The 14,142-nt window shown below is 46.4% G+C and overlaps 1 protein-coding gene across 1 annotated transcript in view; it reads left to right on the top strand.

Annotated features, from left to right (window-relative positions):
• The window catches only part of col4a4 (collagen, type IV, alpha 4), an 80,838-nt gene that overhangs the window by 7,387 nt on the left and 59,309 nt on the right, over positions 1–14,142 (top strand). The window contains exon 4 of the mRNA XM_039788062.1: positions 8,021–8,092. Coding sequence (XP_039643996.1) covers positions 8,021–8,092 — 72 coding nt within the window. The remainder of the gene's footprint in view (positions 1–8,020; positions 8,093–14,142) is intronic.

The raw sequence follows: 14,142 nt of genomic DNA, 5'->3' as shown, positions 1-14,142 counted from the left end.
GGGGTCTCCTTTAGCTGTAGATAGGTGGGGTCTCCCCTAGCTGTAGATAGGTGGAGTCTCCTCTAGCTGTAGATGGTTGGGGTCTCCCCTAGCTGTAGATAGGTGGGTCTCCCCTAGCTGTAGATAGGTGGGGTCTCCTCTAGCTGTAGATAGGTGGGGTCTCCCCTAGCTGTAGATAGGTGGGGTCTCCTCTAGCTGTAGATAGGTGGGGTCTCCTTTAGCTGTAGATAGGTGGGGTCTCCCCTAGCTGTAGATAGGTGGAGTCTCCTCTAGCTGTAGATAGGTGGGGTCTCCTCTAGCTGTAGATAGGTGGGGTCTCTCCTAGCTGTAGATAGGTGAGGTCTCCTCTAGCTGTAGATAGGTGGGGTCTCCTCTAGCTGTAGATAGGTGGGGTCTCCTCTAGCTGTAGATAGGTGGGGTCTCTCCTAGCTGTAGATAGGTGAGGTCTCCTCTAGCTGTAGATAGGTGGGGTCTCCTCTAGCTGTAGATAGGTGGGGTCTCCTCTAGCTGTAGATAGGTGAGGTCTCCTCTAGCTGTAGATAGGTGGGGTCTCCCCTAGCTGTAGATAGGTGGGGTCTCCTTTAGCTGTAGATAGGTGAGGTCTCCTCTAGCTGTAGATAGGTGGGGTCTCCTCTAGCTGCCTGGAGCCTCCCGTGTCACGTCCTCTCGTCTGATGGCGTCCCCGCCTAGAAAACTTGTGTCTTCAGGTCAGGTCCAGTAGTAGACTACAGGTGACCACTCCTCTCTCCTCGATGCTCGATGCTCTCTCCTGTCTCCTCTATCCTCTCTCCTCCCTCCTCCCTCCTCCCTCCTCCTCTCTCCTCTCTCCCCTCTCCTCTCTCCTTCCTCTCACTCCTCTCCTCCTCTCCCCCCTCTCCTCCCCCCCCCCCCCTCCCCCCTCCCCCCCCCCCCCCCCCCCCCCCCCCCCCCCCTCTCCTCCCCCCTCCCTCCCTCCCCCCCCCTCTCCTCTCTCTCCTTCCCCCCCCTCCTCCTCCCTCCCCCCTCCTCCCTCCTCCCTCCTCCCTCCTCCCTCCTTGATGCTCTCTCCTCGATGCTCTCTCCTCTCTCCTCCCTCCTCCCTCCTCCCTCCTCCCTCCTCTCTCCTCGATCCTCTCTCCTCTCTCCTCTCTCCTCGATGCTCTCTCCTCTCTCCTCTCTCCTCTGTCCTCTCTCCTCTCTCCTCTCTCCTCTCTCCTCTCTCCTCTCCTCTCTCTCCTTTCTACCCTCTCCTCTCTCTCCTCTCTCCTTGATGCTCTCTCCTCGATGCTTTCTGCTCTCTCCTCTCTCCTCGATGCTCTCTGCTCTCTCCTCTCTCTCTCTCTCCTCTCTCCTCTGTGATCCCTGTCCAATCAGAGGAGAGCAGAGACAAACCTGATACCGAGGCTGAATGTTATTAGTAGTTCCACTTCCCACTTGTTTCGAGGCAGGAGCGAGGGAATAAAACAGAATGTAATAATAATAATAATAATAATAATAATAATAATAATAATAAAAAAAAAAAAAAATTAAAATAATAATTATTATTATAATAATAAAATAATAATAATAACAATACAAATAATAATGTATACTTTATTAATCCTGCAAGGGGAAATTACAGTGTTTTCACTCTGTTGTTATTACACACATTACACAAAGGCCTGAATTACACACACATGCTCGGTACCTCTACATGTACTAATGGAGAGATGTCAGAGTGAGGGGGGGGGCTGCACATGGAAAGTTGTTTGGCAGTACTTCCAGTCAAAAGAAGGACATTCAAGTCCAGCTACATGTTCAATCTGTTCAATGCTGATTGGTCTGGTGGTGGCGAAGACCCTAAACTATACACAACATGGCCGCTGTTACATCATCTGGTACGAAACATCCGAAAGAATACGAGTTGTTCATGAAGGAATCTCCAGACAGCAGCCAGAATGCAGCAACTTCAGGTACGGCAAAGGAAGGACAGTCCCTGTTTACTTCATTCATGTGTTTACTGGGTTCATGGACTGAGGATGGGAGGAGGAGTCAGCACAATCTCAACCAGGGGATTCAGGATTCAGCCGAAAACCCAAAAAGGTATTGTCCCAAAATGAAGACTTGTGTTAAGACACTTTTACCAGAAATCAGGCCCGTATTAAGACAATGTGGTGGCCCTGGGCACTATACCTCAAAGGCCCCCCCCTGGAAAAAATATCTCAAATGTAATTTACTAACTTGTCCAACTACATACAGTGCCTTGCGAAAGTATTCGGCCCCCTTGAACTTTTCGACCTTTTGCCACATTTCAGGCCTCAAACATAAAGATATAAAACTGTATTTTTTTGTGAAGAATCAACAACAAGTGGGACACAATCATGAAGTGGAACAAAATTTATTGGATATTTCAAACCTTTTAAACAAATAAAAAACTGAAATATTGGGCGTGCAAAATTATTCAGCCCCCTTAAGTTAATACTTTGTAGCGCCACCTTTTGCTGCGATTACAGCTGTAAGTGGCTTGGGGTATGTCTCTATCAGTTTTGCACATCGAGAGACTGACATTTTTGCCCATTCCTCCTTGCAAAACAGCTCAAGCTCAGTGAGGTTGGATGGAGAGCGTTTGTGAACAGCAGTTTTCAGTTCTTTCCACAGATTCTTGATTGGATTCAGGTCTGGACTTTGACTTGGCCATTCTAACACCTGGATATATTTATTTGTGAACCATTCCATTGTAGATTTTGCTTTATGTTTTGGATCATTGTCTTGTTGGAAGACAAATCTCCGTCCCAGTCTCAGGTCTTTTGCAGACTCCATCAGGTTTTCTTCCAGAATGGTCCTGTATTTGGCTCCATCCATCTTCCCATCAATTTTAACCATCTTCCCTGTCCCTGCTGAAGAAAAGCAGGCCCAAACCATGATGCTGCCACCACCATGTTTGACAGTGGGGATGGTGTGTTCAGGGTGATGAGCTGTGTTGCTTTTACGCCAAACATAACGTTTTGCATTGTTGCCAAAAAGTTCGATTTTGGTTTCATCTGACCACAGCACCTTCTTCCACATGTTTGGTGTGTCTCCCAGGTGGCTTTTGGCAAACTTTAAACGACACTTTTTATGGATATCTTTAAGAAATGGCTTTCTTCTTGCCACTCTTAAAGGCCAGATTTGTGCAGTATACGACTGATTGTTGTCCTATGGACAGAGTCTCCCACCTCAGCTGTAGATCTCTGCAGTTCATCCAGAGTGATCATGGGCCTCTTGGCTGCATCTCTGATCAGTCTTCTCATTGTATGAGCTGAAAGTTTAGAGGGATGGCCGGGTCTTCGTAGATTTGTAGTGGTCTGATACTCCTTCCATTTCAATATTATCGCTTGCACAGTGCTCCTTGGGATGTTTAAAGCTTGGGAAATCTTTTTGTATCCAAATCCGGCTTTAAACTTCTCCACAACAGTATCTCGGACCTGCCTGGTGTGTTCCTTGTTCTTCATGATGCTCTCTGCGCTTTACACGGACCTCTGAGACTATCACAGAGCAGGTGCATTTATACGAGACTTGATTACACACAGCTGGATTCTATTTATCATCATTAGTCATTTAGGTCAACATTGGATCATTCAGAGATCCTCACTGAACTTCTGGAGAGAGTTTGCTGCACTGAAAGTAAAGGGGCTGAATAATTTTGCACGCCCACTTTTTCAGTTTTTTATTTGTTAAAAAAGTTTGAAATAGCCAATGAATTTCGTTCCACTTCATAATTGGGACCCACTTGTTGTTGATTCTTCACAAAAAATTACAGTTTTATATCTTTATGTTTGAGGCCTGAAATGTGGCAAAAGGTCGAAACGTTCAAGGGGGCCGAATACTTTCGCAAGGCACTGTACATGTAGGCATATGAGCAGTGAGCACTATATTCAAATGTCTCAATTCAAAAAGCCAAAATCAATACTATATAGGACTGCAGAAAGAGGGGAGGGATCAGGGATGTCGACCGGCAGCTGATTGGACGAACGCCTCACGTGGGTCTGGTTTCTCCCGGATTTCACAACAGAGAGTAATGGGTGGCTCGTTCAGAATCCCATCTCATATTCTACTAAAATAGTTCACCGAAACGTGTTTCTGAAAACATTTTGAGCGAGAAATAGGCCGTGCAGTTGCTGAATCTGTCGGTTTTTTTGATCGACAAAAGGTCAGTTTAATAGATTATTGTCAGATTTTTTGAGAGGCGGCGAGCCGAGCCGACCGCTCATCATTTCCGGTAACTGTGTTCACTCAGTGTTCATTTTGGGACAATACTAACCATCGTAGGGCACTACCTCAGTAAGTGGTCAGTGACCGTTAGCAGTGGACTGACGGAAGTATGCAGAATTAGACACGGCCTGAGTCTTTCTGTTACTGCACACCTTCAGTTTCCTCCACACTCCCCCTTTTGCGAGCGCTGTGAAATGAATAAATGAAATTCCCGCGGTGCAAAGGTGCGCAAGCGTGGAGCAGATCGTGCAGTGTCGTAAACAGCATTATCATCTGCGCGTGCGCGAACATCTTGCGCATGTCGGATCGTGCAGGTAGCACAGATCGCAGAACCCACAGCTGGAAACAAACGACCTATGGGGCCGTTTTTTTGGGGGGCGAACAGCCTCGAATGTGTCAGGGATGAACACAGGATGCAACGTTTTCTCTTCAGTCTCTCCGTCCCCTGTTGAGGTCGCCAGGTTCAGTCCGTGGGCCAATCAGCTGCTCCGCTATCTGCCCAGCCAATCAGTGTCCCAGATGGAGGGATGATGGGAGGACGGCTGGATGATAGTGGGAGCGCCCGATGGAGTGAAGATGGAGGACGAAAGGGAGGACGGTTGCGAGTGCAGAGACGTCCAGGGCAGAGTCGTGACAGCAGATAGAGCGATAGCCACATTCCTGCCGCTGATAGCCACGCCTGACTGCTAACCTGGTTTACACAACGCTGCAGGAATGTGGCTGCTACAACAAACTCGCCGTCTGGGGCCCACAGAGAAAAAAAAACACAGTGTACCAACAGGGACGCTCGGTGTGGGACATGTGAAGGGGGACGGGGGGGGGTCCTGTCGGACAGCGGCACCTCAGTTGTTGTGTCTGACGTACGCCCACAGCAAGATGAACTCAAATACCTCTTTAGTTTTCAACCTGGACCCTATGTTCCCATGCATTTGTGTAAATGACAGATGTGAACAAAGATCTTTGAAATTGGTTCAGTATTAAGCGAGAACCATCAGTTTGCGTCCACTAAAAGTTGCTTTTTTTCACCATCACCAAACCCCACCAGACTCCATGTAAATAATCAGTACTTTTAGCGTGTATAGAGCCAGCATATCTCCACCAGACTCCATGTAAATAATCAGGACTTTTAGCGTGTATAGAGCCAGCATATCTCCACCAGACTCCATGTAAATAATCAGTACTTTTAGCGTGTATAGAGCCAGCATATCTCCACCAGACTCCATGTAAATAATCAGGACTTTTAGCGTGTATAGAGCCAGCATATCTCCACCAGACTCCATGTAAATAATCAGGACTTTTAGCGTGTATAGAGCCAGCATATCTCCACCAGACTCCATGTAAATAATCAGGACTTTTAGCGTGTATAGAGCCAGCATATCTCCACCAGACTCCATGTAAATAATCAGGACTTTTAGCGTGTATAGAGCCAGCATATCTCCACCAAACTCCATGTAAATAATCAGGACTTTTAGTGTGTATAGAGCCAGCATATCTCCACCAGACTCCATGTAAATAATCAGGACTTTTAGTGTGTATAGAGCCAGCATATCTCCACCAGACTCCATGTAAATAATCAGGACTTTTAGCGTGTATAGAGCCAGCATATCTCCACCAGACTCCATGTAAATAATCAGGACTTTTAGCGTGTATAGAGCCAGCATATCTCCATGACATGTAAATGGGTGAATTAAGGGTTTATTTCAACCAAACCAGAGTGGTGATTGTTGGAACAGTGGAAAGCTGAACCAAGACGTCTTTTGGTAGTTTTATTTAGTTTCTGTCCACTTTGAATGAAGTGTGTTTTACGATGATAAAAGTCCTGATTATTTACATGGAGTCTGGTGGAAATATGCTGGCTCTATACACGCTAAAAGTCCTGATTATTTACATGGAGTCTGGTGGAGTTTGGTGATGGTGATTTCAGGGCTGTTTCATGTTAAACTAAAAGGATCTTACTCTTTAACTAAAAGGTCTATCTCTGTAGGGATCCATCCCATAATGTTGTCAGACTCTTAGAATAATAATCTGAGCCTGTCAGCGGCAAAACACAGAACTTTTAGTGGATGCAAACTGACATTTTATTGACTTTAACGTTACATACCAGCTAGTTTCTCGCTTAATACGGGACCGATTTCAAAGATTGTTGTTCCTATCAGTCACTTAGACACAAAAACACTGAAAACTAGGCTCCAGGTTGAAAAAGAAAATGAGCAAACGTACATGCTTTATTATACAGTTTACATGAAAAACATGTGTTATGGCTCAGCTGCAGCAGTCGGCGTTTCATTGTTGAAGTTGAGTTTGAAGATCTGATGGTTTGATTCATATCTGATGAACATCTGTGCTCATTCAGACTGTTCAAAGAGTGTGTGGATCAGTAGAAATGGATGCATGATTGTCACTGACGTTATCTGACACACACACACACACACACACATACACACACACACACACACAGTCAGCTGTCTGCTTCCTGAGAATCTCAGAGATGCTTGTCTGTCTCTGTTTACATTCCTCACTGTCTGCACACAGAGAATACACCGTAAAATACAAAACATTCTGCTGGAGAAAATACACCCACAAACACCAAACACACTGCCCATGGACCGGGCCGGCCCGGTCCATGGGCAGGATAGGCAAATGCAAGGTGGCGCCGGGAGTCCACGTGACTATCTTTAAGACAAGTTCAAGGAAAAAAACTCCAAAAACATTGGAAAGAGCACCAAATAAGTCACAAAAAACCATGAAATCAACCTTTTTTTAACTGTCCTGGTGTCCTCAGGGTCAAATCTGACCCATTTTCAATTTCTTTCAACCAAATTTTAAAACAAATAACGTGGATGGTTCCCTACAACACTCTTCACAAGTTAAATACATGATCAGTTCACTACTTTCATTGAATTTGGGTGTTTTATAGAATTTTATAGCACGTAAAGAAAAATTGGTAAAAGAACTTTGAAAAACGTCAGAAAGAAATGTAAAAAAACTTGAAAAAAGTGACAAAAACATCAAAAGAAAAATACATATTGACCCTATCTTGCGCCCGGCGCAGCGCTGCGCATCACTCAACGCAAGTGTCTTTGCTAGTTTAAGACCGTCCAGCGCCCGCGTCGTTTAAACAGCAAATGCACCTGCTCCCATCTGTGGCCCACGGGCATGCTGGTCTTACAGGGAGGTGTGTTCAGGTGCATTCTGGGCGTGCTGGTCTTACAGGGAGGTGTGTTCAGCTGCATTCTGGGCGTGCTGGTCATACAGGGAGGTGTGTTCAGGTGCATTCTGGGAGTATTGCTATCTTGAGGTAGCGGGAAGTGATCGCACCATTGACCATCAAAAACCTGGTCTAAAGTCAATAACTCAGCATTTCATTGTTATTTTAACAGAGCATTAGTAAAATGCTCCTAGGCTCGTGCACAGCGCGCACACACTATGCTTGTTACACACACAGGGACACACAGCAGCACACACACATGCAGAAGATTACAAATAAAAATATTACGGTGCAAATCCTCCATCATAACAGCAATGCTCCAAGGTCCAAACGCGCCTGGCTTTTAAAGGGAATGGGAGATGAGCTCTGATTGGTTGATTGCATGTTACGCCCACAAAACACACTTCTGATTAATGAAGACACTAAGTACAACCCTTTAGGACTAGGCGCCCTAAACACACCTGCGCCAGGCGCTGCACGTTAAAACAGGGCTGCTCACTGTTGAGCTCTGTTGGGTCTAAACACATTGAAGTAGCTGTTGGTGACCCTCTATGCTGATGATGCAATGATGTAACGCTGTTTGTGTTTTCTGCTGGTTTCCAGGGCGATCTGACGGAGCCGTGCGCCGGTCGCGACTGCTCCACCTGTCAGTGTTTCCCAGCCAAAGGAGCGAGGGTGAGACTCCGCCCACTCACAATCACACACAGACACACACACACACGCAGCAGCCAATCAAATCGTCACAGCTGCAGACAGACGGCTTCTTCTGTTAGCAGACCTGTGACACCTTCACTGTCGGATTGTAAACCGCACGCACACACACACGCACACACACACACACACACACACACGCACACACACGCACACACAATGTATTAATGAGCTGCCCGATGGAGGAGTGTGTTGTTTTAAATTAGAAGCTGTTTACCTTAAAGTGAGTCAGCAGATTCCACGCACCCATGCACACACACACACACACACACACACACACACAGAAAGACAGACAGAGAGTCTGTCTGTTGCTAACCAACTTAGATCCTATGCACTGTTTCTGTACGGAAGAACTTTTCTCGATGAATCGATTGCATGACAACATATCGTTATGAAATCATTATTTATTTTATTAAAAGTTAAAGGAACACGCCGACTTACTGGGACTTTGTCTTATTCCCCCGTATCCCCCAGAGATAGATAAGTCCATACACACCCTTCTCATCTCCGCTAGCCTAGCTTAGCACAGATCCTGGAGGTAACCGGCTCCATCTAGCCTAGCTCAGCACAGATCCTGGAGGTAACCGGCTCCATCTAGTCTAGCTTAGCACAGATCCTGGAGGTAACCGGCTCCATCTAGCCTAGCTTAGCACAGATCCTGGAGGTAACATGCTCCATCTAGCCTAGCTTAGCACAGATCCTGGAGGTAACCTGCTCCATCTAGCCTAGCTTAGCACAGATCCTGGAGGTAACCTGCTCCATCTAGTCTAGCTTAGCACAGATCCTGGAGGTAACCGGCTCCATCTAGCCTAGCTTAGCACAGATCCTGGAGGTAACTGGCTCCATCTAGCCTAGCTTAGCACAGATCCTGGAGGTAACCGGCTCCATCTAGCCTAGCTTAGCACAGATCCTGGAGGTGACCGGCTCCATCTAGCCTAGCTTAGCACAGATCCTGGAGGTAACCGGCTCCATCTAGTCTAGCTTAGCACAGATCCTGGAGGTAACCGGCTCCATCTAGCCTAGCTTAGCACAGATCCTGGAGGTAACCGGCTCCATCTAGCCTAGCTTAGCACAGATCCTGCAGGTAACCGGCTCCATCTAGCCTAGCTTAGCATAGATCCTGGAGGTAACCGGCTCCATCTAGCCTAGCTTAGCACAGATCCTGGAGGTAACCGGCTCCATCTAGCCTAGCTTAGCATAGATCCTGGAGGTAACCCGGCTCCATCTAGCCTAGCTTAGCACAGATCCTGGAGGTAACCGGCTCCATCTAGCCTACAGCTCCCAATAAGTGACAAGATAACGCCAACATGTTCCTGTTTCCATGTTGTGATTTGTAGAGTCACAGTGTGTACAAATAACAGTTAAAAGATGGCTGTGTGTCATGTGACCTTGTTGTTTGTACAAGCTGTGATAGGGCTGTGCAATTAATCGAAATGTAATCGTGATGATGAGTTCTGCTCCCAATTATCACAAAAACTAAAAATAATTATTTAGCTCATTACGTTTTACAGTAAACTCTTATTTTCTCTCGTGTTCTGAATGAAAAAATAAAGTTTAAATAGGAAAAGTATTAAGGCAAAGATCACAGTTGTGTTTTTTACTGTTGATTTATGTAACTTTTTCCACTGTGTTTTTTAAGTTCAATAACTGCAACATCTTTCCAGAAGTCAACGAGCAATCGTGGTAAATTATCGTGATTTCAATATTGACCGAAATAATCGTGATTATATTTTTTTCCATAATCGAGCAGCCCTACGCTGTGACTATACAAATCACAACATGTAAACAGGAACATGTTGGCGTTATTTTGTCGGCGGCCCGGCTCTGTGGACCTGCGTGGCGTTGACCGTGTGCGATGACCACCACGCGGCGCCCGCAAGAAGCACGAAAGCCGTTTCAGATGCACCGAGGCGAGGCACTGCGACCTGCGTTGACGCACGGTCCGGGAGGTGTTTTTGGTCCAGATGTTTACGCGCGTGTTTGTGTCGCTGCGCTAAAGAACTTCTGTAATGTTCTGCATCACGTGATTCAGGAGCCAATCAAACGGCACAACAAGCGTCAGCTGATCAGGTAAACAACATGTATCTGTCGTCCAGACCACAAACATCAACTGACCTCCAGTGTGTGTGTGCGTGCGTGTGTGTGTGTGTGTGTGTGTGTGTGTTTGTACAGCTGGGGGCAGCAGACAGGGCAGAGAGGATTGTGGGAAGGCGTCTGTCTCAGTGATTTCACAGCTCAGTGCTTTCAGAGAAAGACGGACAGAGAGCGGACTAACAGAGATCACAGCTGTCACATCTCATCACACACACACACACACACACACACACACACACACACACACTTACACTTCACATCACTGATTCTCTCACACACACACACATACACTCACACACACAGACAGAACCAGAGAAATCAGCAGGTTGATATTGATCATTTTGACCGTTGATCAGTTTATCTTTGAGCTGATAGATTTTAAAACGTGTGTATCAGCTGATAAAGGGTTTCTAACACACGATAACTTATACCTGAGCAGGTGTGAGGACATTCAGAAGTATATTCTCATGAACGGGTTTGTGTGATATGAATTAAGGTCACGTGACCGTTAAGTTCAGCGGTCTTTACGGTTACATTTAGCCGCCAAAAGGTTCATCCCAAGTGGCTCCTTATGGCAGCATCGCCACCATCGGTGTGTGTGTGTGTGTGTGTGTGCGTGCGTGAATCTGTATGTTAATGTGTGTGTGTGAATGTGTGTGTTAATGTGTGTGAATGTGTGTGTTAATGTGTGTATGTGTGTGTGTGTTTCAGTCTAATCTGATGTCTGCTGATTTAAAGGCACATTCCAACTGATTTAACATCCTGACTGTCTGAGCTGCTGTTCAAACACACTGTGTGTGTGTGTGTGTGTGTGTGTGTGTGTGTGTTGTTGTTGTTGTTGTGTCACAGTGCCCCCCTGTGGTCAGATAACAACATTGCATGTCACAGACAACATCTGTATATTCACCAAGAAGTTAAAGGGAGTTTTTCCTCGCCACTGTTGCTCTCTGTAAATGGTAGAGTGTGGTCTAGACCCACTCTATCCGTAGAGGGTCCTGAGAGATCCTGTTATGATTCGACACTATAAATTAAATTGAATAGAATAAACGGATAATGAGGGTCAGAAAAAGCTCTAAACCAGCGGATAAGGGTTGCGCAATGAAGCGGAATTTGAATCGTGATTATGATTTTGGCTCCTAAGTATAACAATTAATTAAAATAATGGAGGAAAAAACAGATTATTTTGCACGTTGCTTTTTGCAGGTAAACTCTTATTTTGTCTCGTGTTCTGAATGAAGAAAAAACAACCGTTCAAACTGGAGAAGTATGAAGGGACATACCAACCTTTCTTCATCTAAGGGCTACTTTAAAATAAGGGAAGTGGCCGAGAGCTACTTGCATCACTTTGCTTACATTGATTTACAGAACACACATGGGGGGGGGGTACTTTTAAGTGTGCTGTAAGTTCAGTTTGCTTCACGTTTTCTGCCTCTGTCTCTTTTTTCATGATGAAGGATGAAATCCTGTGTGCCCTTATGTGACTCTTCTGCGCGATGGTGCCGCTGTGTTGTTGTCCAGGTTGAGGGTTATAGGTTGCCAGGTTGAGGGTTAGAGGGTGCCATGTTGAGGGTTACAGGTTGCCATGTTGAGGGTTATAGGTTGCCAGGTTGAGGGTTACAGGTTGCCAGGTTGAGGGTTAGAGGTTGCCAGGTTGAGGGTTACAGGTTGCCATGTTGAGGGTTAGAGGGTGCCAGGTTGAGGGTTAGAAATCGCCAGGTTGAGCGTTAGAGGTTGCCAGATTGAGGGTTATAGGTTACCAGGTTGAGGGTTATAGGTTGCCAGGTTAGTTAAGGGTTATAGGTTGCCAGGTTGAGGGTTATAGGTTGCCAGGTTAGTTAAGGGTTATAGGTTGCCAGGTTGAGGGTTATAGGTTGCCAGGTTGAGGTGACAGACAGGTTGAATATTCTATATGGTGGAATAGGATGCGTTTCCTACAAGATCTGGTCAACTGGTCAACATTAGACAATATATTGGTCCGATTATTGATAAAGGAGTTTGGGCCGTGCTGCAAATTACGGTAGAAATAACAAACCGGGAGATAGGGCTAAAAAACGGGAGAAACCGGGACAAAGGGAGTGTTGGCAGGTATGGTCCTATGTCACACCTGGCGCAGCGCAAAGCCCGACCCAAGTGTCTTTGCTAGTTTAAGACCGACGCAGATGTCAGTTTCCCGTCCAGCGCCCACGTCGTTAAAATAACAAATGGATCTGCAGCCATCTGTAGCCCATGGGGGTACTGGTCTTACTGGGAGGTGTGTTCAGGTGCATTCTGGGCGTGCTGGTCTTACTGGGAGGTGTGTTCAGGTGCATTCTGGGCGTGCTGGTCTTACTGGGAGGTGTGTTCAGGTGCATTCTGGGCGTGCTGGTCTTACAGGGACGTGCGTTCAGGTGCATTCTGGGCGTGCTGGTCTTACAGGGAGGTGTGTTCAGGTGCATTCTGGGCGTGCTGGTCTTACAGGGAGGTGTGTTCAGGTGCATTCTGGGCGTGCTCGGTCTAACAGGGACGATGCGTTCAGGTGCATTCTGGGCGTGCTGGTCTTACTGGGAGGTGTGTTCAGGTGCATTCTGGGCGTGCTGGTCTTACTGGGAGGTGTGTTCAGGTGCATTCTGGGCGTGCTGGTCTTACTGGGAGGTGTGTTCAGGTGCATTCTGGGCGTGCTGGTCTTACTGGGAGGTGTGTTCAGGTGCATTCTGGGCGTGCTGGTCTTACTGGGAGGTGTGTTCAGGTGCATTCTGGGCGTGCTGGTCTTACTGGGAGGTGTGTTCAGGTGCATTCTGGGCGTGCTGGTCTTACAGGGAGGTGTGTTCAGGTGCATTCTGGGCGTGCTGGTCTTACTGGGAGGTGTGTTCAGGTGCATTCTGGGCGTGCTGGTCTTACAGGGAGGTGTGTTCAGGTGCATTCTGGGCGTGCTGGTCTTACAGGGAGGTGTGTTCAGGTGCATTCTGGGCGTGCTGGTCTTACAGGGAGGTGTGTTCAGGTGCATTCTGGGCGTGCTGGTCTTACAGGGAGGTGTGTTCAGGTGCATTCTGGGCGTGCTGGTCTTACAAGGAGCTGTGTTCAGGTGCATTCTGGGAGTATTGCTATCTTGAGGCAGCGGGAAGTGATCGTGCCTTTGCCATTGGCCCACAAAGTCAGCTACCTCACTTTTAATATCGGGGTCATCACCTGCTCTCTCTCTCGAGCCGCTTGTTGGAGACCCCTGCTTTAGCGTTTAGCTTAGCACAGCTTCATTTCACTGTTAAAAACAGGCAAACTAGTGTGATGTCGGCTCGTTAAATGTGAATATTTTCTAGTTTCTTCTCTCCTCTGGGACAGGAAACTGAATCCTTCCTTCCTTCCCTGCGTACGTCCTTTCTTCTGTCTCCTTTCCTTCCTTCCCCCTTTTTCACCCTTGCCTCCTTTTTTCCATCCTACTGTCCTTTCCTATCCTACTTTTCTTCCCTCCTTACCCTCCTTACATTCTGTCTTTTTCCCTTCCTTCTCTTTTTCCATCCTTCATTGATTCTTTCTTTTGATTCAATTATTTTTATTATTTCCATCAAGAAGCAATACATATATCAGCATACTGTGTCATTTCATACTTCCAACAGGATACATTTCCTACCGGTATCAGTATTCTTCTACTCCACATTTTGACATAAATCCACCCACACACCCACTTGGTTTCCAGCTCTCAGTCACCATACCTAGTTCTTATTTCTTAGCCATTAAATTTAAAATGCTTCATATATGTCCTGCCACACCTTGTTGAATTGTTGAAAAAACTGAAGGCAGGACACATTCAGAAACTGTATCTCACTCAGAACAGGGGGGAATCACTTTTTTTTCTCTCTTTTTCATCAAACTGCATTTTTTGCAAGTTCCCGCAATTTCATCGCATAAAATTGCATAAATATCATATATAGCATATTCCATCGCAG

Source organism: Perca fluviatilis, chromosome 2 (assembly GCF_010015445.1).
Source record: "Perca fluviatilis chromosome 2, GENO_Pfluv_1.0, whole genome shotgun sequence".
In the NCBI taxonomy this organism is placed as follows: Eukaryota; Metazoa; Chordata; class Actinopteri; order Perciformes; family Percidae; genus Perca; species Perca fluviatilis.
Note: the sequence above shows the minus strand (reverse complement) of the source record. Positions and strands in the feature narration are given on the sequence as shown.